Source organism: Vanacampus margaritifer, chromosome 9, assembly GCF_051991255.1.
Source record: "Vanacampus margaritifer isolate UIUO_Vmar chromosome 9, RoL_Vmar_1.0, whole genome shotgun sequence".
In the NCBI taxonomy this organism is placed as follows: Eukaryota; Metazoa; Chordata; class Actinopteri; order Syngnathiformes; family Syngnathidae; genus Vanacampus; species Vanacampus margaritifer.
In genome coordinates this window covers 28,316,272-28,343,432 of record NC_135440.1, presented here as the reverse complement: position 1 = coordinate 28,343,432, position 27,161 = coordinate 28,316,272, and the positions used below count along the sequence as shown (strand labels likewise).

The window sequence follows — 27,161 nt, the reverse complement described above, 5'->3', positions numbered from 1 at the left end:
GGAAAGGCCAAGAAAAGATCACCTTCCGTTTCAGAGGATTCAACGGCAACTTTGACTTCCGTCTCGCAAAACGTCAGCAAATCTGTGAGACTTTGAGTGAGCTCATAAGACTTGAACAAAACTCATGAGATTTCATGAGAATCGGGCATATCTTGCAAGACATATTTCACCAGACTTGGACATATCTCGTCATGAGACGTCAACATAGCTCAAGACTTGGACAGCTCGCGGGGCTTTGACATTTCTTTTGAGACTTCAAGGTGTCTTGTGAGACTTTTTTTACACATCTCGCAAGCCTTTAATATATTTCATGAGACTCTGACATATGTTGTGCCGCTTCAAGACTTCAACAGCTCATGAGACATTTTTCAGGCCGCAAGACTTTGCCGTACTGGAGGTCACGTGACTTTGACATGACCAACAAGGCTTTCAAATCTCATGAGACTGGCGTGTCTTTTAAGGCTTTGAAAAAAGTTCATTCGGTTTTGGCAGATCGTGAGATCTCATTACAAGATTATGTTTTTGATAGCAATAGAAAAAATCCGTCCAAATCCAGTCAAACAGCCGGCCGGGAGCGAGGGGGGTGGCTTCAGTGAAAATGGCTGCCAGTCAATGAGCTAGATGCTTTGCTATGGATCTCGCGCGAGCGACCTCGGCGTTGGCGTTGGCGTTGGCGTTGGCGTTGGCGTTGGCGTTGGCGTTGGCGACGGCATGACGGAATGTGTTTTGTGTTCCCCGCGTCAGGAAAAGAGCACCTACTTGGGCCTGGTGAGCATCCCCATCTCCAGCATCACCGGCCGGCAGTTTGTGGAGCAGTGGTACCCCGTCATCCAGCCCAGCGTCCTCACCAAGGGGGCGGGCGTGGGGGGCGGCGGCGGCAAGATCATCAACGCCTCGCTGCGCCTCAAGTCCCGCTTCCAGACCATGAACATCCTGCCCATGGAGCTGTACAAGGAGTTTGCCGAGTACGTCACCAACAACTACCGCACGCTCTGCGCCGTTCTCGAACCCGTTCTCAGCGTCAAGAGCAAAGAGGAGGTGGCCTGCGCGCTGGTGCACATCCTGCAGAGCACCGGCAAAGCCAAGGTAAGCGCGTTCTCGGGCGCAGCGCCGTCACTCCTTCAGCCGACATCCGCGATGATGTCACGGCGCGTCGCCAAACCTCACGTTCGTGACATACGGCGAGTTTCTTGGAATATGGCGACATCTCACCAGAAGTTTCAGGAGATGCAGGCAAACCCACAAAGCCCACGACATTCGTCAGGATATGGAATTGGCGCAAGATATTATCTTGTTTCCATACATTCCCATATAGAAATCTCATGAGATCGTTTGGAGTCGACTGTAAGTCCCGCGAGATTTGCTTCCAAGTCAGCTAAGATGCGCAACTGTGGTCTAGTGCAGAGGTGGGCATCGAGGGCCGCAGTCCTGCAGGTTTTGCGTGTTTCCCTTCTCTGACACAGCTGATATATGATCAGCTCATCAGCAAGCTCTGCATAAGCCTGATAACGATCCTGTTGATTGGAATCAGCTTGTGTTGGAAGTGAGAAACCTCCAAAACCTGCAGGACTCCGGCCCTCGAGGACCCAGATTGCCCACCTCTGGTAGTGGAATGCGCGCGTGATATGTTGGGCTCACGGGAGATCTGTCCCCGCTCTCTTCACATCATGTGCACAACTCTCCCAAGATAGGTTGACATTTGCTGACAATTTCACTTGACACGTCTGTCAAAAGTCCAGAGACATACGTCAAAATCTGGCAAGGTCTCATGAGATCTTTGGAAGTCTCACAACGTACGTCAAAGTCTAACAAGATATGTCAACGTTTCACAAAATGTCTCATGAGATTTGCCAAAGTCTCACGAGATCACGTCCGACTTTGATGGGATGCGTCTGACAAATTACGCGAGCGTCTCGCGACGAGGCGCGCTCAAGTCTCACCGAAATGTTTCTGGATGCCGTGCGCACTTCCAGGACTTCCTGTCGGACATGGCCGTGTGCGAGGTGGACCGATTCGTGGACCGGGAGCACCTCATCTTCAGAGAGAACACTCTGGCCACCAAAGCAATAGAAGAGTACCTCAAGCTCATCGGACACAAGTACCTCAAGGATGCCATCGGTTCGTACCCTCGCTCGTACTCTTGCTGTAGCAAAAGTCATTTCATTCTCAAACTTGCATTTTGTCCAGCCATTGCGCAACCCTGGAATTTGCCAACATGCTAGCATTAGCGCTAAGCTAACAGGCTGGGAATTTTTGAAGTGTTTTTTTTTGGCCGTGATTCGCTTGCATGCTTTGAGTTTGAGAACTTTCAAACGCGGGAGGCATTTGCAAGCAGGGGCTGACGGAGGATGATTTTCATTTGATTTTCCAGCAGAGTCCAAAGCTATTTTTACACGCTTTTGCCCCGGGGGGCTTCAGCGCAAATTGAATTAGCCGATTAGCGCGGCTCGGCACAGGTGGCAGATGTTTGATAGGCAGCAAAAGGAGGCGCAAACGACACAATCACCAAAAGGTGCTCTTTTGTCTCGTAACAACACATTCAACCTTATTAGCATTCTTTTATTTTTTTCAAGTTGGGATTTGGTTGGCCAATCAACCAATCTGTGGACGTTTGCACTACGAAACGCCTTGCTCATTTACGGGCTTTCCTTGAAATTGGAACCTCAATCAATCAATAAAATCACAGAGGATTAAAAAAAACAACAACTCAAATGCGTCCCTGCAAATAAAGTGTGCTTGTTGCAAACGCACTTTGTTCTTTTCCGCCAGGGGAGTTCATACGCGCCTTGTACGAGTCGGAGGAAAACTGCGAGGTGGACCCCATGCGAACCCCTCCCTCCGTCTTGCCGGACCACCAGGCCAACCTGAGAATGTGCTGCGAGCTGGCCCTCTGCAAGATCGTCAACTCCCACTGGTCGGCGCACAAACGCGTCACGCCTCCTCGCGTCGCGTCATTTTTGGCTCACGATTCATCTTTTTATCTCACGTTTGACGTTTTTGCCACATAGCGGTCATTTGGATTTTGTTGTTGTTGTCACCTATTGATCTTTTTTTGTCACATTTGGAATCCATTGTTGTCACTTTTTGATCTGTTTTGTCACATTCTTCAGGCTCTGTTTATTCATATTTATCTTTTCCTCCCTGGCATTTTAATTTGAATAACGTTTTGGACACATTTTGAGTTGTTTGTTGCCAAATATTCATCTGCTGTGTTCACATTTGAATGATTTCATTTTTTTTGTGGTCATATTTCGATTTGTTTGATCACATTTTGTATTTGTAAAATGTGTATTTTAGGTCCATTTTTTTTGCTGCATGTTGCTCCGTTTTTTTCCACTTTTCAAGCGTCCATTTAGTATTTCCTGACACACGTTCACATTTGTATTGTTTTTTTTTGCCACATTTGTGAAGCGGCGTTTTGACCGCAAGGATGTTTTTGGTGTGGTGCCAGCGTGTTCCCGCGCGAGCTGAAGGAGGTGTTTGCGTCGTGGCGAGTGCGCTGCGCCGAGCGCGGGCGCGAAGACATCGCCGAGCGACTGATCAGCGGCTCGCTCTTCCTGCGCTTCCTGTGTCCCGCCATCATGTCGCCGTCGCTCTTCAACCTGACGCAGGAATATCCCGACGAGCAGACGTCGCGCACCCTCACGCTCATCGCCAAAGTGGTGCAGAACCTCGCCAACTTCTCCAAGTAGGTCAACACGTTTTCCTTCTTCAGCACATTTGGATGCTTTTTATTTGTATTTTTTGTGGGGGGGTCAAACTTGCATTTTATGGAATGGACTGCTGTTTATATTTGTTATTATTATTATTTTTTCATTTGCATGTTGTTTGGAATTTTATTTTGGGGGGCTTTTGGATTTTGAGGTGGTCAGATTTGGCTTATATTGTCAATTATATTGTCAATTTTTTTTTGTTTGGCAAATTTTGTTTTTGCTTTTTTAAAAGCTTGATTTTTAATGTTGTCAAATTTAAAAAAAAATTTTTTTTAAATTTATTATTATTATTATTTTTTTAATTCTCATGGTTTGGGTGTGTGGGCTTGGGTTAGGGCTTAGTGACTGAGGGTTTGACACCTATGGAGAAAATTCCCAACCCTTTTTTTGGGGGGGTCACGTTTGCTGTAAGATTTTTTATTTATTTTTTGTCAATTGTAAAGTTTGTCAATTGTTTTACATTTTGCTACATACATTCATATTTGACATCGTAAGACTCGGTTTTTAATTGTTTTTATTGAAAAAATGTTATTTCCAAAAAATCCATTCGAAATTTTGGGGCTCACGATTTTTGTCAAATTTGAATACTGTATTGTTTTTGGGTGGTCTGAAACATGAGCAATGTTTTTGCATGAAATGAAGAAACGGACACATTTTGTGTGTTTTCGCGAGCCGTGCGCGAGCAGTAACGGAGAGGCGCGCGCGTGCGCCGGGTCCCGTTCAGGTTCGGCAGCAAGGAGGAGTACATGTGCTTCATGAACGAGTTTGTGGAGATGGAGTGGGGTTCCATGCAGCAGTTCCTCTACGAGATCTCCAACCTGGACAGCGTCACCAACGCCGGCGGCTTCGAGGGCTACATCGACCTGGGCCGCGAGCTCTCCGTGCTCCACAGTCTCCTGTGGGAGGTGATGGCCCAGCTCAGCAAGGTAGCCGCCGGCAACGCTGCTTCAACTCCTGCACTCCAACCGCCCATTCAGCCCTTTTCATCATTTACCACAACAACTCAAACTTGACACATTAGCCTCGTTTCCACCCACGGTCTCTACTCTACTCGCCTCTACACCAAAAGCGTGTCCACTGCCACGGACGCCGACGACGACGGCCGCCGCCCGGGAGCCCGGCAGCCCCTCCTCGCCTCGCCAGCGACGTCGTGCTAAAGCGACCGCAGCTAGCATGCACTGCACGCAACGGGCAAAAGCAACGGAGAACGCAAATGTTTTTTTGGTACCCGGTGCTTGCTTTGTGTGTGTTTATTTAATTTTGCGGCAACCAGAAGACTGCGTTCAGTCATGTTAAAAAACGTTTGCGGCGCCTCAAAAGTCCAAGCATGAATCTGTTTGGAAGCCATTGTTGTCCTGTCTTTGTGGTCAATGGCAGCTGTTTTCTCGGGGTGGTGCACATTGATGATGACAACCAATCATTGGCCTCCAAAATGATTACGTCACCTTTTGGAACTGGGCTACTTTTTTTTTTTGGAACCGCAAAGGAGCAAGTAACATAAAAAGTAGAGCCGGGTCGATTTGTCGGTGGAGACGGGACTAAATACAAAGTAGAGTAGAGTAGAGTAGAGACCGGCGGTGGAAACGAGGCTTCTTCTTTTTTTTCACTTGAATCGTGCTCATACCGAGGAACACTTTTTTTGGTCTTTCTTCACGTTTTTCTTCAAAGTTGATTATTCTCGTCATATTCAGATTTTTGTTTGTTTGTCTTTGTGTCACATTTAGAGTTTTTAATTACATGTTGATACGTTTGACTTTTTTTTTTTCCTGCCATGTTGATCATGACTGTTACATTTTTTGTTGTTTTAGTTCAGGGGTGCTCAAGTTGGGTCCTAGAGAGCCCCCTCTATCCAGCCTGTTTGCCATGTCTCCCCCCTGCAGCACAGCTGAATCTCATGATGGGCTCATCAGCAAGCTATGCAGAAGCCTGATAACGATCCTGATCATCAATCAGGTGTGTTAGTGGAGAGAAACATGGAAAACAGGCTGGATAGGTCCAGGACCCAACTTGAGCACCCCTGGTTTAGTCCCATTGCCATTTTTTAACTCTTTCAAATTAAATATTTTTAGTCTTTTTTTTGTGGAATTCAATTTTTTTATCTGTCAAATTGTAATTGTTTTTGTTTGATCATTTTTTGTCACATTTACATCTGTTGATCATAATTGTCATTTCATTTGTCAAATTGTCACATATGAGTCTTTTTATTTTATTTGATCTTGTTTTGCTGGTTTTGCCAAATTTTCATTGTTTGTCACATTTTGATCCTTTTTTTGACTTGTTTTGTCACATTGTGTTCCTTTTTTTGTCCCGTTTGAAGTTGGTCCTGTTTGGATCCATTTTCCAACTTTGTCTTTTCTGTCACGTCTGTTTTGTCACCGGGCTTAAGAAAAGTATCCCGAGCTCATGTTGACAAAGTAGCGGAATGTGTTTTGAGTCCAAGTGAAAAGTGAAGAGCGAGGTCAAAGGTCAAGTGTCAGCAAATGTGCTTGTCGGCCGCAGGACGCCATCATCAAGCTGGGCCCGCTGCCCCGCCTCCTCAACGACATCAGCATGGCGTTGCGCAACCCGCACCTGCAGCGGCAGCCCAGCCAGCAGGCCGAGCGGCTCCTGTCCCGGCCCGCCTTCAACCGCGGCGTCTCCTCCTCCGACTTCCACAACCTTGTCATGAGGGACCTCAACAGGTAGCGGGCAAAATACGCAAAATCGGACGCGGGTTCCGGCCCCAAAATGGAGCGAGTGGCTGGGGAGATGAAAGTCTGCGGGATTTGTGTTTGTTTGTCTGTCAGCTCCATGGACGTCACCCGCCTGCCTTCGCCCACCTCCACCGGCGGCTTGTTAGCGTCCCGCTCGCAGATGAGCTTTCAGGAGCGCGAGCACCTCCTCCACCGGGCGTCGTCCAAAGACATGTTCTACGTGTCCCGCCCCCCCCTGGCCCGCTCCAGCCCGGCCTACTGCACCAGCAGCTCCGACATCACCGAACCCGACGGCAAGGTGAGTTGCGTGGGAATCGCTCGCCATCCCATTGGCCGGGAGATGAGTATGAGCAGCATGCCGCTCATACTCGCCGGAATCTCCCATGATCAAGTCTACAGTGAGCCCCCGTTGAACAGGGGGGGGGGGGGGTCACGTGGCAGCAGCGGATTTAAAAAGAGAAAGAAAAAGGTTTCATGTTCGACCTCCCTCAAAGTTGAATCGACACTTTCAGCTGTTTTCAACCTTCGTTCTCCAAGTCGCTAGCTTCGTGCTAACGTATCATGCCAAACACCATAAATAGGCTGGCGCAAATTAGCATCGAAGATATTTTAACATCCGGAACTGCGACGCATACAAGCGGCGCATACAACAATACTCGCAGGCATGCGTTGTGGCTACCATGTGGGAACGACGACTATTGTTAGTTGGGGAGCTTCTCTGCCTCTTCTTCTTGTTCTTAATTACGCTGCACGTCTTCCAGTAGAACGTTGTGCTGCCTGGCACGATGTTGTGACACCTCCTGTTACTACATTTCACATTATTGACAAAAGTGCAGCCTTTAACCGCTTGATCATCGACAGAGTCCAGTCATCAGACTCAACAGTAAATATTCTCCGATTTCTGTCGCAGCTTTGCGTTTACTCCAAATAAGGTTTTTGCTTTGGAAAACAATCTGCAACATTTTGGGACAGATGTTGACAAACAATACGGGAACTGAATGAATCGAGGTATGGAAATGGCAAATTGTTTCAACGTGACAGCATTTGAAAAATAACATTTGAATTGATCATTAACTCATTTGCTCCCCAAAATGTATCAAAACCTTCTATGTTAAATATTGCCATGGTCCCAATAACGTTTTTTTTTATGCTAGCGCATCCAGAAGGCTTTGATGCAGCCTCTGACTTGAAGAGGTTGTTTAAAGCAATGGTAGTTGTTACACAAACGGCCAGCAGGTGGCAGCCCAGCAAAAAAGATCAACCAGGGCCATGTTGCATAAAAGCTCTTAGCGTAAAGGAGAAGCGCGACGTGGAGGGGGGGGGGAGGTGGAGGGGGGTCACTGTATCATGACATCTGCTTGTTGCTTCATCCCGGAGAGTATTTGCCGGCAAATACTCGGAGGCATTTGCCACATCAGGGCCTGCACCACCGTCACCCACCCACATCACCCGTGCTCATGTCAACGTTTGCGGGGCAGGGGCGCGGCGGGGCGGGGCGGGGCGGGGCTGGGCGACTCAGTGTCAGTAAAAGCGTATTTATATGATGGACCTCCAGGATTCCCGAATGAACAGCGTGTCCCACCTGCAGTCGGTGGACATGCTCAACTCCTCCCAGGCCTCCATCGCCGGCATGGGCAGCTTCGGGGGGCTGAGCGGCGGAGGCGGTGGCGGCCTGGGTTCGGGCCTGAGCGGCCAGCTGCGGGCCGGCGGCAGGTTGTCGGCCGGCTCCGGCGGCTCCAGCGTGTCCGGCGGCCTGCGGCTGAGCCGGATGGGCGCCGCCACCGACTCGCTGTCCCAGCAGCAGCAACAGCAGGCCGCCGCCATGCGCTACCCGCTTTCCTTCCAGAATCCCCTCTTTCACCTGGCCACGGCGGACGGGCCGCAGCACCACCACCACCACCACCAGCAGCACCAGCAGCAGCAGCACGGCCGCGCTCAGCCCCCCGCGCCCCTGCTGCTGGCCCCCGAGCCCGAGCCCTCGCACCCCAGCTACGTGCCGCAGTTTGCCCGCGGCGGCTTCTCCCGCAGCGAGGACCTGTCCACCCTCAGGACCCACGACGCCGCCCACCTGGGCCAGCCCAGCATCATCCACTCGCACAGCTACAGCGACGACTACGGCAGGGCCGACTACGCCCGCCGGCAAATGTCCGTGCACATGCAGGTGCGCGCCTACGCCGCCGTAACTCCCATAATCCCCCCGCCGCTCCTTCGCCAGTGTTGAGGAGGGGAAAAAAAGACAAAACATTTCAATATCTTTCACGCATGCAAAATAATAGTCTTTTAAAGATGCTTTTCTTTGCTACGCGCCCGCAGGAAGTACACGATCTCAATATTGAGGGGTGAAGCTAGCATGCTAAGATGCTAACGATGGCTTTCCTGTGTCTGTCAGGACAACATGCAGCAGCAGCAGCAAATGATGACGGGCACCTCCCACTCATCCTTGGCCACCACCCCTCCGTCCACCGTCCAACCACGAGCTCCGCCCCCTCTCGGCCAACGTGTCAAATCCCAGACGTCCCACCAGCTGTCGGTCAGTGCCGCCGCCGCCCCCGCGCCCGCCCCCGCCAAGTTGCGGCCGCAGAGCGGAAACCTCCTCCAGTCGCCCGAGACGGCCTACGGGGGCGGCCGGCAGCCGCACGGCGGAGGCGGCCGGCAAGTGTCGGTCAAGGACAACACGGCGCCGGGGCTGCCGCGCCAGCAGAGCTCGGTCCGCGAATCGGGAAGTCCGCAGGGGACGGGCAGCCCTGCCGCGCAGCAGTCGCCCCAACAGCAGCCGCAGCAGCAGGCGCAGCAGCACCTCCTCAAGCCCAACGTCGGAAAACAGGCCAGTCGCGCCGCACTTTCCAACATGTCAAAAGTTCCACAAACTAAAAACAGGCTGAAGGCATTTGCACAAGTAACTGCACTAAACCTCCACTGCAGCAGGTGGCAGCAGCTAAAACAGCAAAGATGCTGCTACTGGGGGAGACAAGATGCTTATTTCAGAAAAATATTCACACAAAAAACACCAAACATTTCCATCAACTTTTTTGCCCTGGGACTAAATGTTGTTTTCAGGCCGATGACAAAGCACAAGTACCCGCACTAAACCTCCAATCATGGCGCTACCACAGACAGGATTCAATTCATTTCAATTACTTATTTGCAAAACAAGAAAGAAAAAAAATAGTTACATCAACTTTTAGTCCTGGAACCAAATGTTTCTTCAGGCAGAAGTACCTGCACTACACCCCCAATGCAGTAGGTGGCAGTATAGTGAAATCCAATGATGTCGCTACCACCGACGGGGCACTTATATTGATTGCTTATTTTTACAAAAATAAATCAATCAATAATAGTTCCGTAACGTTTTCCGTCCTGGAACCAAATGTACCTGCACTACACCTCCAATGCAGCAGGTGGTGCTAGACCATTATTAATGATCAGGGACAGGATGCTCATTTCAATGAATGAATGGCAAAAACAAAACAGGAGTTCCGGGACCTGGCTTGTCCCTTTCAGACAGAACGTTGACGCAGCCGTTTTGGCTTCCCGCTTTCAGATCACGAGATGCGTGTTGACGATTCTTGCAGCAAATCTTCACTTGTGATCCAAGCCAGACTCCTTCTGACGTTGTCTCTGGTCACAGGGGTCCCAGGCGTCCCAGGGGTCCCAGGCGCCCGCCACGCCGGCCAACGAGAGGACGGTGGCGTGGGTGTCCAACATGCCGCACCTGTCGGCCGACATCGAGAGCTCGCGCATCGACCGCGAGGACTTCAAGCTCAAGGAGTACTCCAAGAGCATGGACGAGTCGCGCATGGACCGGGTGGGTGGCGGCGCTCCTTGGAGACCTTTGACCTTTGCTTTTCTTTGCGGTGTGCATGTCAGCAGACGCAGATGCTTTTTGCCGGCCATCATTTTCGGCAAACGGCTCCGAAAGTGGCTCAACGTGCGAAAGGCTGCCAACTGACATTATGTGAATTGAAAGTCACCAAAAGCCGACGCTGGCCTTTCGTCACAAACGCAAAGATTGGAAGGAAGGAAAGAAAGCGCAGGATGTCAAAGTGCGAAGCTCACAAATCTTTTGGAGGGAAAATCCTCACAGCCAATTTTTAGACAAAAGTAGCACTTTGGAGCCTTCTTCAGTCATCAACAAACAAAAAAGATTCAAAACAAACATTAAGGCCTTAAAAAGAAAGCAAAGGTTTTAGTCCAAAAACAAATTTATGACCAAAACATGAGTGTTTTTCAAGGTGCGATCTACCGACGCAAATTGCAAAAATGTTCAATTTGGCGGGCCAGAAGTGCTAATGGCGGCGTTGTGGTGACGCGGCCGGCAGGTGCGCGAGTACGAGGAGGAGATCAACTGCCTGAAGGAGCGCCTGGTGATGTCGCACCAAAAGTTGGAGGAGTACGAGCGCCGCCTGCTGACGCAGGAGCAGCAGACCAACAAAATCCTGCTGCAGTACCAGAACCGGCTGGAGGACAGCGAGCGCCGCCTGCGCCACCAGCAGCTGGAGAAGGACTCGCAAATTAAAGGCATCATCCACAGGTAAGCAAACCATCGGAGGGGGGGGGGAGGGGTCGACGGTGGGGGAGGGGTCGACGGTGGGGGAGGGGCCTGGGGGGGGCGTGCGGCCACTAACGGTCACGTGACTGCCGTCATTGCACCGACGTCCAGCTCGGGCGACTTCTTCTTCTTCTTTTTGGTGCTCGGCAGCATTTTGTTTTTTTTGTTTTGTTTTATCTTATTCTTTTGTTTGGTTCTTTTTGGGTTCCTTTCAGTTGATTTTGCACAACATTTTTTGTGAGCTCTGGAACGGACGCGTGCAACCGCCAATGTGGAGTCAACATTGAAATGCCAGCCCACATATTTAAATACATTCAATCGGATTCGAAACGTACATTAAACGGACTTGTAGGCTAAATGCTAATATTTTAGCATTTGTTTTCCCCCCATAATTCCACCGTGCGTTGTTTGCATTCGGCCTACATTACGCTACGGAGCTCCTAAAGTCACAACTGTTGTGGAAGTGAAATCTTTCTCTCATTCGGATGAGAAAGTTTCTCGTCCCAACAAGAAACGTTCTCGTTCTAATGAGAGACACGAGTCGTCGTGTCCTTGTGAGAAAGTCCCTGCAGGCGTTCATCAATTAAGCATTTAAAAAAAAAATGTGTCTGCAGTTGATGATTTCTGTTCTGTTGTTCTCAGTTTTTAGCATTTAGCTAACGCGTTTGCTTGGCACATATTTGTCAGTCAAGCGTGTTGATGTCGCATTTCCACAAAACATCACAAGACATTTTTCTTTTCTTTGCTGTCTTTTCCAATTGGTTGCTTCTCCTTTTTTTTACGCTGCTGGTGGCGTTCATCTTGTCTTCTTTTTGAAGGGAGCTTTTAAGTTGAAGTTAAGAGCAAAAGCATTCTGGTGGTCTTGCTCAGAGCCGTCCGCCGGCGCCTCCTGGTGTGCAAAAGGTGTCCTTAAGTATATGAAAAAGCTTTTTGGTTGTCTTTTTGCTGGCTTGAGTTTAAGAGCACATTTTTGTTCATGTGCTTTTTTATTTGATTTCATTGTTTTGTCAGTTTGACGAGTGGATTTTTGTTTTGTGTGTGCGTTTGTCTTGTATTCTAACCCCGCCCCCCAGGAAAGAAGATGTCCAATGACGACAGGCGGCTGAGCAGCAGACGGACAGACGCTCATGCTTGTCCTCCCTTAAAATAGGTTTGTGAGATTTGTGAGCGGTCGCCGCACGCGTCCAAGTGCGAAATTTGAAAACCTTCTCAGGGCTCCGCATTTTGCTCACCTTGCCCCCCAAAATGGAGACATTTTTCAACTGCTCGGCCCTGTGTGTGACCAATCGTTTCTTTTATTTATTTTGCTTCACACTTGCGGTCCTTTATCAGTAATTGGGAGAAAATGAGTGGAAATGTGAAACTCTAACTTTGCAAGTCGATTTGTGATTGACGTCCCTCCATTTTCTTTGGGAGTCCCTCACATCTCAGGTTAGGGGCCACTTTTTCAAATCTCCTTTTTTCTTAATCCAATTTTGTCTTTTCTCCTGAGGAAATACAATTTTACTATTGAAAAGATAAACCCAAATGTTCTTTCAATAAATCTGACTTGATTCTCATCAAATTAGCATTTGTCATCTCCAGTATTCCATTTTATTCTTAATGAAATGTTTTGTAAATGATGGCTTAAAAAAGTACAAATAATAATATTTCTCTGTTGAAAAATGATCAACTGTTTCTCACCAAAATCTGACATTATTCTCATAAATGTAGCATTTTTGTTCTTTTCAGTGTGGGCCGAATATGGTTTTGGGCATTTCAATTGAATTGATGATGATGGTTTTTTTTTTCTTTCTTTCTTTCTGGCTGTAACGAACGCCGGCTTGAGTTTGTCTTGAATATTTCTTGTCTCCTCCTCATGGCCTTATTAATCCACGGTGTTCCGCAGGGCTCACTACCAGACGTAGGCATGCAAATAGGAAGGAAATATGCCAGTATGTATTCATCCAATATGGTATGACTTGTGAATGGGGAGGATGTTCATTATATGGCAGAAATGTTATTATATTTGTCAACTCTAAGCATATTCAAGTGTGTGCGACGCAAGCGTGCCGTAACAATAGTAGTTTACGAAATGTGAATAAATATTCGAGAGTGAGAGTTTTGATTTCATTTTTAGCCGCAATCATGCACACAAGGGCGACTAGAAATGCTTATATTTCCTTGCAGGTGTTTTTGTGACTTGAAATGATTTTTGGAATACTGCAGATCATATTTCTTCAAGTCTATCAATGCTATGGCGTTGATGCGCGCGTGTCGAGTTGCACGCTTGGTCTTGCTGGGATCAACATCTGTCGCTTTTTGCCGTACGGTGTCCCGAACGACAACAAACGTCCGCCGTATGCATCCTTGTCTTTCCGACGCTCATGTCCAAATGCTTGCCGATGACATTTTTTTTTCTCTGTCCGTGTCCGTCTTTCTTTCTCTCTGTCTCGCTTTCTTTTTGTACAAAGCAAAGCTGTCAACGCACTTACGGCAATAAAACATCCAAACGCTCTTGTTTGAAACTCCACCTGTGGATTTGTTGCTTTCTGTCTTTTGTGTGTCCTCACTGAAATGAATGTGTGTGTGTGTGTGTGTGCGTGACTGAAATATCAAAGCAGACCTCCAGCAAGGAAAGAACACAAAAAAACTCATAACATGCCATTCCATGCCAGTCCAGTAGGTGGCGATAATGTGGCGGACAACCCCTTTTTGTTTGCTTGAAGTGACCACACCTTGATAATTATTATATATTTTTTTTTATCATAATCATTCAGTCAAACACTGAAATTTTCAGTAGTCCGGGCGAGGTTTCAGACAAAATTTTAATTTTTTTTAGGAATTTTCACATAAAGTCTTTTTTTTTTCCAAGCTCGATGGTCAAAAAGTAAACGAGCATAAAAAACAATCACTTACTTTTATGTTGCGATTTCATTTAGACGCCAAGTGTTGTTGATTGCGTGTAAACGTAGTCAAAGAGGATCCACTTCTAATTTGGATTCACAATTCAACATCAAAGTCAACCTACACCAATTTGCATTGACACTGGAAATGGATTTGAAGCCACTTGGATTGACATTTCTGAGGTGGGAATGAGTCGGTAGAAAATGAACGAGAACCAGTTTTGCATTCCCGCTGTCAATCGGTTTGAAACAGGACTTGGCTCTCTTTTTGCTTCATTCAATGGTAAATGAGATGCAGGGTTGAAAGTGATTTGAAACTGGATCCAAGCTCTCTTTCGGGCCCCCTTGGGATTGTGCGTGGACGGGAAGTGGTCGGCGAGGTGATTGCGAGATTTTCCCACTGGCTTTCGGTGCTAACCTCCCGCTCACCCCCTTGAAATTCAAATCCTTGCTCGGCACTTTGGATTATCTTCAGGCCTGGGAAAATCCCAGAATAAGCCAAGAGGAAGAAAAAAAGTGCATCCGTCAGCTTTGCGGGATCTTTGAAATGATTAAGATGAAGGATTTTTTTTTTTTACCCCACGAGTATCAATTCCCAGGGGACGCTGTCGATCCAGCAACCCGACAGTTGCTTCTTTGATAAATATCGCCTTCGCGTGGCACGTTTCCTCCCAATAAATCTGCTCATCTGTCGTTTTTTTTTCTTCTTCTCCTTCTGTCATCTCGACCACTTCTGTCCTCTCCTACCATCAATACGCGTAAGATACAGGAAGGAAGTGTCATGAACAAAAACAAAAAAAATGATGATTTCAGTCAGACTTTTACATGGCAAACCCTCGGGCTGAAATGACTCCTATGATTTTTTTTTGGGGGGGGGGGGGGTAATGCTGATAAACTTCAAATAAGTGAAAATCGAATGGGGGTGGGGGCTATTTAAAAAAAAAAAAAAAAAAAAAGGTCAATTGTCGAATATGCAGGGTCCACTGCAGGGCGTTTTATAGTCAGTCAAATGAAAGCTCATGAGACGGCTCAGGTAGTCCCACATGTAAAACCAATCTGACGAATCTGAGATAGCGAGAAATGAAGCCCATTGTGATGTTCCGCCGCTTCTGCTGAACTTTTGTTGACGAACGACATTGATTGACTACTGCTCCCTGGTGGTGTGGAGGGGCATTATCACTTGTCACGCATGCGGTCCTGGCAGCGTGTCCACCGTCACTTTCACATGGAACCGCATTTAGCTCTCACTTTCAGCAATCTGATGTTTGTTCCCAAATCACACTCGCTTCTCATTCCAAGGTTTGATCATCCGCAAAGCTTCAATCAAGGCAACCGGACCGTTTTGATTTCTTCTTCACTATTCATGTTTGCGTGGTTGTGCCCCCTGGTGGTGGTCAACAATAAGTCGTCGTTGTTGTTGTCGTTGCTGCTGCTGGCCGTTTGGGCCTGGTTAGTGATTAGGACCGTCCGTCCGTCTTCTTCCGCTTATCCGGGGTCGGGTCGCGGGGGCAGCAGCTTTAGCAGGGAAGCCCAGACTTCCCTCTCCCCAGCCACTTCAGCCAGCTCATCCGACGGGACCCCAAGGCGTTCCCAGGACAGCCGAGAGACATAGTCTCTCCAGCGTGTCCTGGGTCGTCCCCGGGGCCTCCTGCCGGTAGGACATGCCCGGAACACCTCCCCAGGGAGGCGTCCAGGAGGCATCCGAACCAGATGCCCGAGCCACCTCAACTGGTTCCTCTCAACGTGGAGGAGCAGCGACTCGACGCTGAGTCCCTCTCGGATGACCGAGCTTCTCACCCGTTCTCTAAGGGAGAGCCCGGCTACCCTGCGGAGGAAACTCATTTCGGCCGCTTGTATCCGGGATCTTGTTCTTTCGGTCACGACCCACAGCTCGTGACCATAGGTGAGGGCAGGAACGTCGATCGACCGGTAAATCGAGAGCTTTGCCTTTCGGCTCAGCTCCTTCTTCACCACAACGGACCGATACAGCGTCCGCATCACTGCAGACGCTGCACCGATCCGCCTGTCGATCTCCTGCTCTATCCTGCCCTCACTCGTGAACAAGACCCCAAGATACTTGAACTCCTCCACTTGGGGCAGGACCTCCTCCCCGACCCGGAGAGGGCACTCCACCCTTTTCCGACTGAGGACCATGGTCTCAGATTTGGAGGTGCTGATCCTCATCCCAACCGCTTCACACTCGGCTGCGAACCGCTCCAGTGAGAGCTGGAGGTCACGGCTTGAAGAAGCCAACAGCACCACATCATCTGCAAAAAGCAGAGATGCAATGCTGAGGCCACCAAACCGGACCCCCTCAACGCCTCGGCTACGCCTAGAAATTCTGTCCATAAAAGTTATGAACAGAATCGGTGACAAAGGGCAACCTTGGCGGAGTCCAACCCTCACCGGAAACAAATTCGACTTACTGCCGGCAATGCGGACCAGACTACATGAAGCCCCGGACAACATCGCTCCCAGGCTCATTGGGACACGCAAACCCCTCCACCACCATAAGGTGATGACTCACGGAGGGGTCACGTCACGTCACGCTCACGTCAGTGTTAGTGATTAGGACCAGAAAAAAAAAAAGGACCGTCCTCCACTGGCCTTAAGGAACCCGTGTTGTGTTGGGGCCTGGCTTGCCCTCAAATGTGGGGACTGTGAACGTTCCAGTGGCCTTCATTCAACCTTTGCACCTTTCAACAGATTTGTCTGCAGGAAAATTCCAAACTGAGCCTAAAATGTGTTTGTTGTGTTGTCACGTCATAATCCTGCCTCTCCTTCTGTTGTCCCCCCCTCCCTCCCCCCCCCCTTTATGACCAAGACTCATAGCTGTGGAGGATGAGATACGAGGAGGGCACGTCATTGAGCCGAAAACCACCAGGATTTTCCCAGATCAGGTCTGTGAGATTCCGCCGCCTCCTCCTCTTTCTTCTTCTCTCTCTTGCGTTGTGTTGATTTTGCGTGTGCGTGCTCCCTGGATTTGGGTTTTGTGCACCGGCGACCGGCGGTGGCGGGCTCTGTGCTGTTTTCTTCTTTTCGCCGCCGAGCATGATGCCACCAACGACTCCGAGGCTGACACGCACGCGCGCACGCGCTCACGCATGGTGGTTCTCCGTTTGGGCTTTCTGCGGTCGTGTTTGGGGAGAGCGCTGAGGGCTGACCCACAAAAGGGGCGGCAATCGCCCAGGATGCGACTGCCGGGGGGCGTGTCCGCATACTTGCACCTTCACCGTCCTCGAGAGCAAATGGCGAGAAAAACTACAGGTCTGCAGAGCACCAGCAGGGCACGTCGCCGTTTCGCTGAAAGAAAAAAGCCGCATCCAAAGCATCAGCAGGAGAACAAATCAAGCAAAATCGAGAACTGTTGCTTCTCAACACAACAAAGTTGAAAAAACATTTTGTTCCTGTGACAACAATTGTTTGTTCTACTTCAGGTGCGAATTGAATGTCAATGCGAGGGCAAAAGTTTGTTTAGCAGGAGCACTTTTTTTCTTTACATTGTGAGTGGATTTGAAACGGGTTCACCTTCCATTTGTGGCCCACTTGAGGTGCGAAGGACACTTAATACGCTTGCACAAAAGTCAACACTTTGCTGACACATCCAAAGTTGATTTGAAAGCGTAAAAGTCAACATGGAGCACTTTGTGTTGAGTTGATTTGAAGCAGGACCCAGTTCTGCTTCCGGTCCACTTCAGGTGTAAACGGCGCCTCGCTCAACACGAGGATGAAAGTTAGCCGTGGCCGGTTTCTGTTCACATTTGAAATGAACGTGAAACCGGATTCGTTTCCACTTCCGGGCCATTCAGTTGGTACGAAGTTGATGATCAAACTGGAGCCAATTTGCCTTCACATTGAAAGTTGTTTTGAAACGAACCCGCCCAAGGTCAGCATGAAGCCGTGTTTACGTTCAAAGTTGAGTACAAGCACGACCCGGTTCCATTTGGCTCCACTTCAGGCGCCGCAGTGGGCAGAATGACAATTTTACTCGGACCTCTCACACCGTTGACATCCGGAGTTGAGTTGGGGAGCGTTTCTCGCGTCGCATCCGCCGCGTCTGTCATTCTGTGTGTGTTTGTTGCGCTTGGCGGCGAGCAAAGCATGCGGAGCGGACGGCATGCTGACGTGGCGCCGCATGTGCTGCTGATTGTTGATTGCCTTCGCTGATGACGTCATCTGTGTGCTTTTGCGCCTCCCCCTCGTCCCCCTCGTCCCCCTCGTCCTCCTCGTCCCTCCTATTTGATCCTCTTGTTGACGAGATACGGTGATTTCTCTTAGGGGAGGCGTCAGTCCATCCTAGTGCAGCCTCGTCTCGCCCCCGTCCCACCCCGAGTGTCCAGGTAATGACCCCAGCCGACAAACTATCAGCCGCCCGTCCGCTCGCCCGCTCGCCCGCTCGCCGGCTCTCTCTCTTTCTGGCTCTCTCCATCATCCCCTCCGATTGTCCGTGTGTGTCCGTGTCACTCAACTTGCACACTTTCCATTGAGTCCCGTCGAAAAACATTCCGCAAGGTCGTTTGAGCAGCAAAGAAAAAACAAGATGCGGCCGTTCGACTCAATGCGTCACAACATTTTTCACATCTGATCAGCAAAATGCAAGTGGAATGTCCAAGATGTGATGATCGGGGTTCACCCGTGGTCGACCCTGAATAATTAAAAGTCTGGCATAATTAACGGTTGAGCAGGAAAAATGAGGATTGTTGTCAGGCGTGCGTTAAAAGCTCTCTTGTGGTCATTCGATTCAACGCTCCAAAATGGGGGGACTTTACACCCCCCAACACAAAACCATCCGCAAATATGTGAATTGGTGAGCGACACCTGCCAAGTCATGTCCTCTTATTTCAGAAATAACAAAAATGGATTATGCTAAAATAATCATGCATTTCAGACTAACTGAAAACAAGTTTAAAAAAAAAAATTCTACTCCGTACTTTGACTACAGAAGCAACATCACTAATATGCATTATATATGGCATGAGAAGGTTTGTATATTCATATGAATAAATATCGTTTGGATTTCAATATCTGACAATCTCGTTCTAGTACGTTTCTGGGTCAGACATGAAAAGTTTTGTTTGCAGTTTGAAAACAAGATCGCAAGTTAGCTTGGTTTCAAATCAAAGCTCAGCAATCCTCTTTTTGGACAAAATGCCGCTCGTCGTCACGTCTGCCGGCGTAAAGTGCTCATAGTTCAAGTCCTAAGTCAAGGCGCTCTTATCTCAAGGCAGCACTCGTGTGTCGACAAATGAAGCTGCTTTCAAATGTTGATTTTGCAAAAGTGTACGTTTGCAAAGTCAAACAAGTCAGCGATGGGGAAATCTCCGTATCCGACCCGAACCTTCCCTGGAGAAGCTTGTGGACGTGCTGACCTTTTCTCGCGTCTTGACCTCATTTGATGTGTGTCCGACCTTGTGTGTGTTTGCTGGTCATGTGATCTTTTTGTGTTGTGTGTGTTTGTACTTTTTGTAGTCATATAAAAACAATTTTGTGCTAATAAACAAAGAGCGGCGCCCCAGCCCGCCCTCCCGTCCAAAGCCCCCCCAGCCCCCCCCCCCCCCCCCCGACCCCCCCAAACCCACAGAGTGTGAACCTCACCTGGGTAAGTTTGTTTGTTTTTTCCCGGCAGGATGTCAGTAAACATTCCAAGCAAGCGAGCGTGCGTCGTGTCTTTGTCCAGCTGCTTGACGCCTCGCCTTTGATACACGTGTGTGTGTGTGTGTGTGTGTGTGTGTGTGTGTGTGTGTGTGTGCGTCCTCCCAACACACAATGTGTATTTAAAGCGCTATTTGTTGTGTTGACAAAAATTGTTTGGTTCTGATTGAGAAGAGAAGAAAAATGTTTTTGCCTTCATTTGCTCTTGTTTTTGTTGTTGAAGGCGACGGACACGCGCGCGCGTGCGCACACACACGCACGCACGCGCGCCATCAGATGATTGATTGTGATGCTTGTCCTTCTCTCCGCTGTACGCAAACCAACCCCCCCCCCTCCCCTTCGTCCCCCCCCCACCTCCATCCCACACTGCTGTGTATCAGAGACAATCCTGAAGCCGCCTTCAAGTACTTTTCAGTCTTCCTCTAAATGTAAACAACACTGCATGCTTTTCAGACTTGAAAAGAGAACAACTTCTGCTTATTGATTGCTTCGGCACTGAGCTCTGTGGGCCATACAGCGGGCAGAAAAAGTCTACACACCCCTGTTCGAATGCCAGGTTTTTGTGGCAAAAAAACAAACAAGATCATTTCCAAACTCTTTTCTTCATCCTTACTCCTTTTTTGTGTGCAATTACACCAAAAACAAATCAAAAGACGGCAATTAAAGGGGCGGCGTAACGAAGCGGTGAGACAAAAGAAAGAAAAAGAGGGTTGACTGTTTTGCTTTCTCGATTAGAAATTCAACAGAATAAGTCGTCCATCGCCTTCTGTTTCTGGTGTCCGCCACGTTGGTTGGCATTTCCCTCAGCTGGCGACCAAAATGAACGACCCTCGCAAATGCTGCTAAAGTCACGTGACCACAACCGAAAACATCGCAGAAATTGCACCTTCAAACTATTGGCTCATCAACCTAAAAAAGAAAAAAGGTTGGGGGGGGGTTAAAAAAGAACAACAAATTTCAGGACATCGTTCTAAGCGGACGACAGCTGATGCCTCCGACCTCCTGTGGGGCGGCTTTTCGAAAACAACAACATCCGACCGCTGGCCAACCCGAGCGGAAACAAACCACCGAAGTGTGGAAAAAAATGGAAAAAGCCTTTTTGGTTAAAGGTGAAACTTTTTCAAGAAACAATAAAAGCCATTTATTGAAATGACCCAAACATTTTCATTGAAGTTACACTTTGAAAAAAAAGAAAAAAAGGCTAAGAGAGGGATTCATAAATAGCAGGATGTAAATTCTCCATGAGGGATCGTAATGTGTATAATTTTTTTTCATGTGGTTCAAAAAATAAAATTACAACTAAAAATGGAACTAAAAGAAGAAAGAAAAAACAAATTCTGCAATTTTTAAAACTTTTTTCTCGGCTGTAGTTGCGACGGTTTGTTGCTGCCGTGGTCGTTTTCCATCCATCAGCATTTGTAACTTCTTTTCTCTCTTTCTTGCTGTCTCTCTTTTTCTCTCTCTCCATCCCTGGCGTCCGCTCGCTTCCAACGTCCGACGGCTCCTCCTTGACTTTGCGCTCTTCCGTCTTTGCTCCCGTCTGCTGCGCTTGCTCGCCCCTCCCTCCCATCGGTCATTGAATGGCTTCTTCTTCTTCTATACGTCCACCCCCGCCCCGCCCGGCCCCCGCCTGGCCCCCGCCCGGCCCCCGCCCGGCCCCCGCCTCCCCCCCTTTCTGTCTATCTGGCTAGGAGACCCAGCTTCCCTCCTTGGGTTCAGCAGACCCCGGTGTGAAAAGTCAACAAGGAGGAGGAGGAGGCCCTCAACAGCTCGTCAGCGCCGCTTCCTCTTCTCACGAGCGCCCTCCCTAATCGTCAACGAGAGCTCCGTGGCGACCAGACCACCTGGCATGGCCCCGGGGGGGTCCCAGGGGGGTTAGACACAACTCTGAGAGAGAGAGAGAGAGAGAGATCAAAAAGAGAGAGATGCTCTGAAAGGATTTTTCCTGTACACGCACACGCACGCACGCACACACACACTGAAAGGGCTTTCTTCAACTTTGCGCTCTTGCTGGACAAGACAGCGACACACTCACACGGGCACACTTTTCCTTGCAGGAGGTCTCGCACCTCTTAAGTGGTCCTCAGTGCCTTGGGCTTGGCCAGTAAGACCCCCTGAGACCCTCCTGACAGCTGACGGGCTTTCTTTTCCCACAATTTTCTCTTCTCAATATCAGAACCCAAACTGGTGCTAAACAACAAATGGTGCAATTGGCGCGTGTGTGCGCGTGTGCGCGCGTGTGTGCGTGACTGGCCCACTGTCCTCTGTGTGCTTTTCGTTTCATTCTGATGTGTCTTTGTGAATCCTGTTGTGTCAAATGTGTCTTGTTTGTCTTAAATTTTTTTTTATATATATATGTCTATAGCTGCCACAAAATGGTGCCAAATCACTACTTTTATGCTTGACAGTACTACGGCCGGACTCAATGAAGCTCCTCCAATCAGTTCAACCTTTTCCCCTGGCAACAATATGGCGGTAAAGCACTACTTTTATGCCAGACAGTAGTACAGCTGGACGTGTCTCTCCTGACTCCAGCAAAGTTGTTTGGGCAAAGCGCCGCTCTTGCACTATTTGGCCGAATGAAGCCCCTCAACTCACCTAAGCGTCGCACCAAGATACCACAAGGTGGTGCTAGAAACACCGTTTTTATTCGAGACGCGGCTTTGGCCTGAGCACCAAAACAGCCAATCATTGAGGGCAGGTTTCCGCCAAAAACAAAATCTCAAATACACGTGTCAGCTTTTTCATCTCTTTTTTCTGTTTCATGTGTTTGAAAAATTCTCACACTTTTTTGTTTTTGTCACCGACTCCAAAACGGTTTGGACTTTAATAGCCAACAACAGGCAGGAGGTCCAAAGTGCTTTTTTGTGTCTCGTTCCTAACATGTTACATGTTGGTCTTGTCATCAACTTGTTGTTTGTAGCTTCACACTCTAGGGGGCGCTCCAGCTAAATGGGGGTGGGCGCGGGGTTGGACCAGTGACCCAGTGTGAGTTATCGATGCCGGCGAACAATCCACGATTGATGGCGTGAGCCCGTTTGACCATCGAGCGCCGCCGTACTTCCAAGTACGCAAGATCTGATTTTGATTATCGATGATGAATATTTCAAGATCTACTTTTTGTTGACTAAAACGTTAAAATGTTCCACCCCAACCCCAAATTTGGCTCCTTTGGCAAGCAGCACCCAATTCACGGCAACATTTGAGCACAATCTGTCAAGGCAGCCAGTAAATGGAAGATGCCAGGAAAAAGGAACTCAAATTACAAATGAGAGACGAGCGTATTATCACCTAATCTTTTTATTTTTTTCCAAAGTCGCAATTAAGCGTACTCAGGTAACCAAGCCTCAGAAAGTCGTTTGAATTTTTTAGTGGGGAAGGATGCTTTATGTAATGCCCCCCCCCTGCCCCCCCCCCCCCCAACCCCGTGTGTGTTTCTTCAGCCACTCGCAAAGCTTCATGGAGGACAGTGTGGAAGCTAATTGGCTGATGCGCCAACAGCAGCGCCACGCGGCGGGCTGGCACAACCAAATGTCCCGCGCGCTTTCCCGCGATGCCGTTGGTTGACAAAGGGAGAACGCGGGTTGCTGGTCCCGGTCTGTGTGCTCTAAGGACGGTCCCGAAAGCCAACGGACCATGTGAGGAACTGCGGCGGGGTCCTCGCGTCCTCGCGTCCTTTTTGCCCCTTGGTTTTCTTGTTTGGTCGGACAGGACATTTGTGCATGACTATGCAGGAAAAGATGAAACGCGAGGTGGAGGAGGTGCATTGTGGGTATTGTATTTCCAAGGTGCTTGACCTCTCTTAACCCTCCTGTTATATTGCGGGTCAAATATTGAACGTTTGACAAATACCATTCATATTGAGTCAGCCAAATGTCCGCTTTAAACCAAAATGGCGGACTCCCTGTTCAAATTGGGGCCCGGGTCCTTGAGACTTTTTGGTGCGTCCCGTTACGGCGGACACGTCCGCCCAATTTGGTGAAACTGCTTTCAGGGGCTGATTTTTCCTGTCCCCAAAATGGCTGCTTTCAACCAAAATGGACGTGAATGCGATGACATTGACCGGGGCTTAAACTGCTCGCTGGGTCTGGTTTGGGCAACTTTGCTGGAAGGAACGGGTCCAAGATTGATGTATTTGTTGATGTCATTGTCGCTTTTCACGCTGACTGAGTGAGATTTGCTGGGTTGCGATCAGGAAGGAGCTAAAAACAGATGCAATAATTGGAAAGAAACAGGAAAGCTTGGCAACAATTTCAAAGTTGACCTTTTGTGACCTTCCTGACACTTTTGCCTCAAATTGACCTGGCGGGAACGTAACAGGAGGGTTCAAGCTGATTTCTTTTGAAAGCATTTATCATTCCTATTATTATCTCTCTCTTTTAATCTCTCTCACTCACTTGTAGTCTTTTTAAATTATCATCCACAGAGGACCGCTCGCTCTTTCGCCGACTTTTCACCTTTAGCCACTCTTTTATATTTCAACTACTCCTGCTCTTACTTATAGAAGGACTCGCCATCTGAAATCTTCCAGAGACTTTCTTTATCGACTGATCTTTTTCTTTTTCATCTTTTTCTTACGGAGACAATCTTGCCCACATAAGCACACACGCACACGCGCACGCACACACAAAGAGCCCCCCAAATTTGCACATGACGCCGTCGCCATGGAGCTCTCTGTTTACAAACAAGAGGATTGCTATTTTCTACTCCACTTTGATGAACTTTGGACATTTTCCTGGCGGGAATTCAGACGCTCCTGAAAAGGAAATTGCCGGACCGCTCAGAACAAGAGATTTTTCTCCCAACGAGAGATTTTATTCCTCAGCGTGAAATATTCCTGAACCGGAACGAATGTGCGTGTATGTGTAGATATCTGCAGTATTTGCTCTGTATACGTTTGTCAGAGTGTACAGTTATTTTTCTCCCCCGTTTTTCCTTCTCTTTCTACCGATTGCGGCCGACGTCCTACCAGAAATGCGCAGAGAGCAAAAAACAGTCCTGGTTCTTTGCCACACTTTTTTTCTAGCCTTTTTCGGGGGGTGATTGTAAATGCAAGCAGGCGATTGGATTTGTTTTGTCCATAATCAGCTGTGGCTTCCACTTGATTGGTCGCGGGTTGTCGTGCAGAGATCTATATTTATTCCGACAACCCCCATGTACGATACTTACGCATTATTTTCCATTTTTGGTGACCTTGCTTTATTTTCACGATACTAAGTGTGCCTCCCTCCCTCCCTCTTATCTTCTACTCAATGATTGACTCATTCCCGCCCCCTCCTCCCTCTTGACAAGCCATAGAACCTCCCCCCCCCCCCAACGACCCCCCCAGACTCCGCCCTCTGGTTTTGTTTTGTTTTCGAACGGATATTTTTTGGTGTATATTATTGGAAGAGTGCTGTACATGAATGTGGCTGTTCTGATGATTTCCTTATTGCTGTCATAACAATAATAACAATAATATGAATAATATTGATGATAATGTTTGGCTTTTGTTGATCGATGGGGTCGGCGCACGTGTGGTTGATGATGACGGCGTCGTGATCCTTCTGATTTTCTTTTCTTTGTTGTTGTTTTCTTTTCTTTCTTGTTTTCTTTTGAATACACCGGAAATTTATATTTTTCGGCCGAGTGAATCTGAAGATAGACATGAAATAAATTCATTAATAAATGATTCAATTCTTAACCTAGTGTGCTTTTGTGCACTTTTGATTTTTGTTGTGTTTGGAATTATTCATGATCAAAGTGATTTTGAATGAACTAAAACAGGTGTTTTTGTCCAATTTGAATAACCTACCAATGTTTTTCATTTGAAATTTGTGGAGGTTGCGGCCAGTAGGACCGCGTCATTGTTGGGCCCAAAACACTTTTCTTCTCATCCGATGGATTATCGAGCTATCGTACGAATTGCAAAATATGAAGTCAGTCATAACCATGAAGCAAACTACGTGACGTGATATCACAGGCAACTAACTTTGTAGAAAATCAACATGTTGGCAAATTGGGGGGTCTGCCAAATCCGTCCTGAGGGGATTTGAATGCTGAAGGTTGTCAGCACAGGCGTTCCCGTCACGATGTTGACTGATCGGTCGTCTGATGACTTTCACGCCAGCAGCAGCAGCAGCCACAAGGACGTCGCCAATTTGGGCAGTTTGACGCGCCAATCAAACAAGCAGATTGGCGAAGACGACGACGTGCATTTCCGCTTCCTTCCGTACACGAGCACGATCGAGCATCTTCATTTAGATCATCAAGTTGAGCAATTGAATGTTTTCCAGGCCATGAATGCTGCACGCGTGTCCAGATGGTGGCCAATCACGCTTCAAAGTTTCCATCTGGGGGGAAAGAAAACAACCTGAATGTAATTCCCAGAAGGTTGGATGATTTTCATATTCTCTTACAATATTCATGTCATCACAAATTTGGACTTAACGCTGCCCTTTGGAGGAATTTGCCCCCAAATATCTTGACAACAGCCTTTTGACTTGACCATTTATGGCGGAAACGTCTTCTAGTTAGTAGATGAACACCTGGGCTGCTCACAATGGGTACGCCTGCAAGCATCTGGCCAAAAGGTGTCACATTGGATCAGGGTTCGAATTTGCCGCCCTCTGTCAAAAATGCCAAAAAAAATGTTAAAGAAAAATTTACAAAAAAATACATGTCAAGTAGAATTCTGCTTACGATGCTCATTTTGCCACTACATCCCTTCAACTAGTAAATTGAAGAGTTACCAATCTGGCAACCTGCCATTGTAATCGCACATTTGAGTTTGTGAATGCAGAAAAATAGCTAACTGACTTCACACATTTTCGGAAAATAATTAGGGATGTTTGATACCACGTTTTTTTTTTTCAGACCGATACCAGTACGAGAACCCAACTTGCTTATCCCTTAAAAAAAAAAAAAAAAAATACAATGAAGCGGTACATTGCACATTTATTTTTAACCGTCTGTCCGCTGTTGTAAAGTGTTGGGGGGAAAAAACTGCTGAAAATGATCACATTAAAACCAGTGGCGGCTTATCAGTCGACGGTGCGAGGGCACTGCCCTCCCATCCAGCTGAGTCACTTTGAAAGGGACAAACATGATAAAATATTCTAATAAAAATACTTCATATGTATACAGTAATTGATTGGAGATCAGGATGATAAATAACAGAGTTATTGATTTGTTTATCTGTGGCATTTCGAAGGATGATACAACTTCCGGTTTGGACACAGACAACAAGCTGACAGCTAAAAGTGTGCTGTGTCTGTCCTCGTGCACTTTTTGTGTGTGTATTTTTTCACTCACTCGCTCGCTCACACAAACACCCGCACACAAATATGGTCTCCCAGGTGAGGACACACGCCACCTCCACCGAAGGCAAGTGACAGTACCGCTCCGCCAACCAGAGTTCCACAGACAACAACTTTTAAATGGCCTGCCGTTAAAAGCCGACATCATTTCCTGTTTAGCTACAGCCGATCTGAGTGGCTCCTGCATTTGATAGCAGCGCTTACATAAATGATAAATGAAATTAAAATAAGGATATCATGATGAATATTTTACAGCCACCGCTGACACAAACTTAGCATGTGAAAATGAGAAATGCCTGACGTTATAAGGTGATATCTGACTTCATTTAAATGTATTCAGTCGTTCTGTTAAGAAATGAATGAAATGGAGT

The 27,161-nt window shown here is 47.9% G+C and overlaps 1 protein-coding gene across 8 annotated transcripts in view; it reads left to right on the top strand.

Annotated features, from left to right (window-relative positions):
• Positions 1–25,179, top strand: part of syngap1b (synaptic Ras GTPase activating protein 1b) — a 68,275-nt gene extending 43,096 nt beyond the window's left edge. For 4 of the 8 annotated variants that reach the window (XM_077574651.1, XM_077574656.1, XM_077574659.1 and 1 more), the window contains 14 exons: positions 745–1,086; positions 1,974–2,118; positions 2,770–2,914; positions 3,452–3,688; positions 4,438–4,639; positions 6,213–6,394; positions 6,500–6,704; positions 7,962–8,567; positions 8,796–9,230; positions 10,035–10,211; positions 10,726–10,937; positions 16,665–16,740; positions 18,119–18,180; positions 22,936–25,179. In XM_077574651.1, the coding sequence (XP_077430777.1) occupies positions 745–1,086; positions 1,974–2,118; positions 2,770–2,914; positions 3,452–3,688; positions 4,438–4,639; positions 6,213–6,394; positions 6,500–6,704; positions 7,962–8,567; positions 8,796–9,230; positions 10,035–10,211; positions 10,726–10,937; positions 16,665–16,740; positions 18,119–18,180; positions 22,936–23,059 (3,150 nt within the window). In that variant the 3' untranslated portion in view covers positions 23,060–25,179. Of the gene's footprint in view, positions 1–744; positions 1,087–1,973; positions 2,119–2,769; positions 2,915–3,451; positions 3,689–4,437; positions 4,640–6,212; positions 6,395–6,499; positions 6,705–7,961; positions 8,568–8,795; positions 9,231–10,034; positions 10,212–10,725; positions 10,938–12,028; positions 13,054–16,664; positions 16,741–18,118; positions 18,181–21,183 lie in introns of those variants that run through there. The other 4 variants (XM_077574655.1, XM_077574658.1, XM_077574652.1 and 1 more) reach the window with 4 other exon arrangements.
• The last annotated feature ends 1,982 nt before the right edge of the window (positions 25,180–27,161 follow it).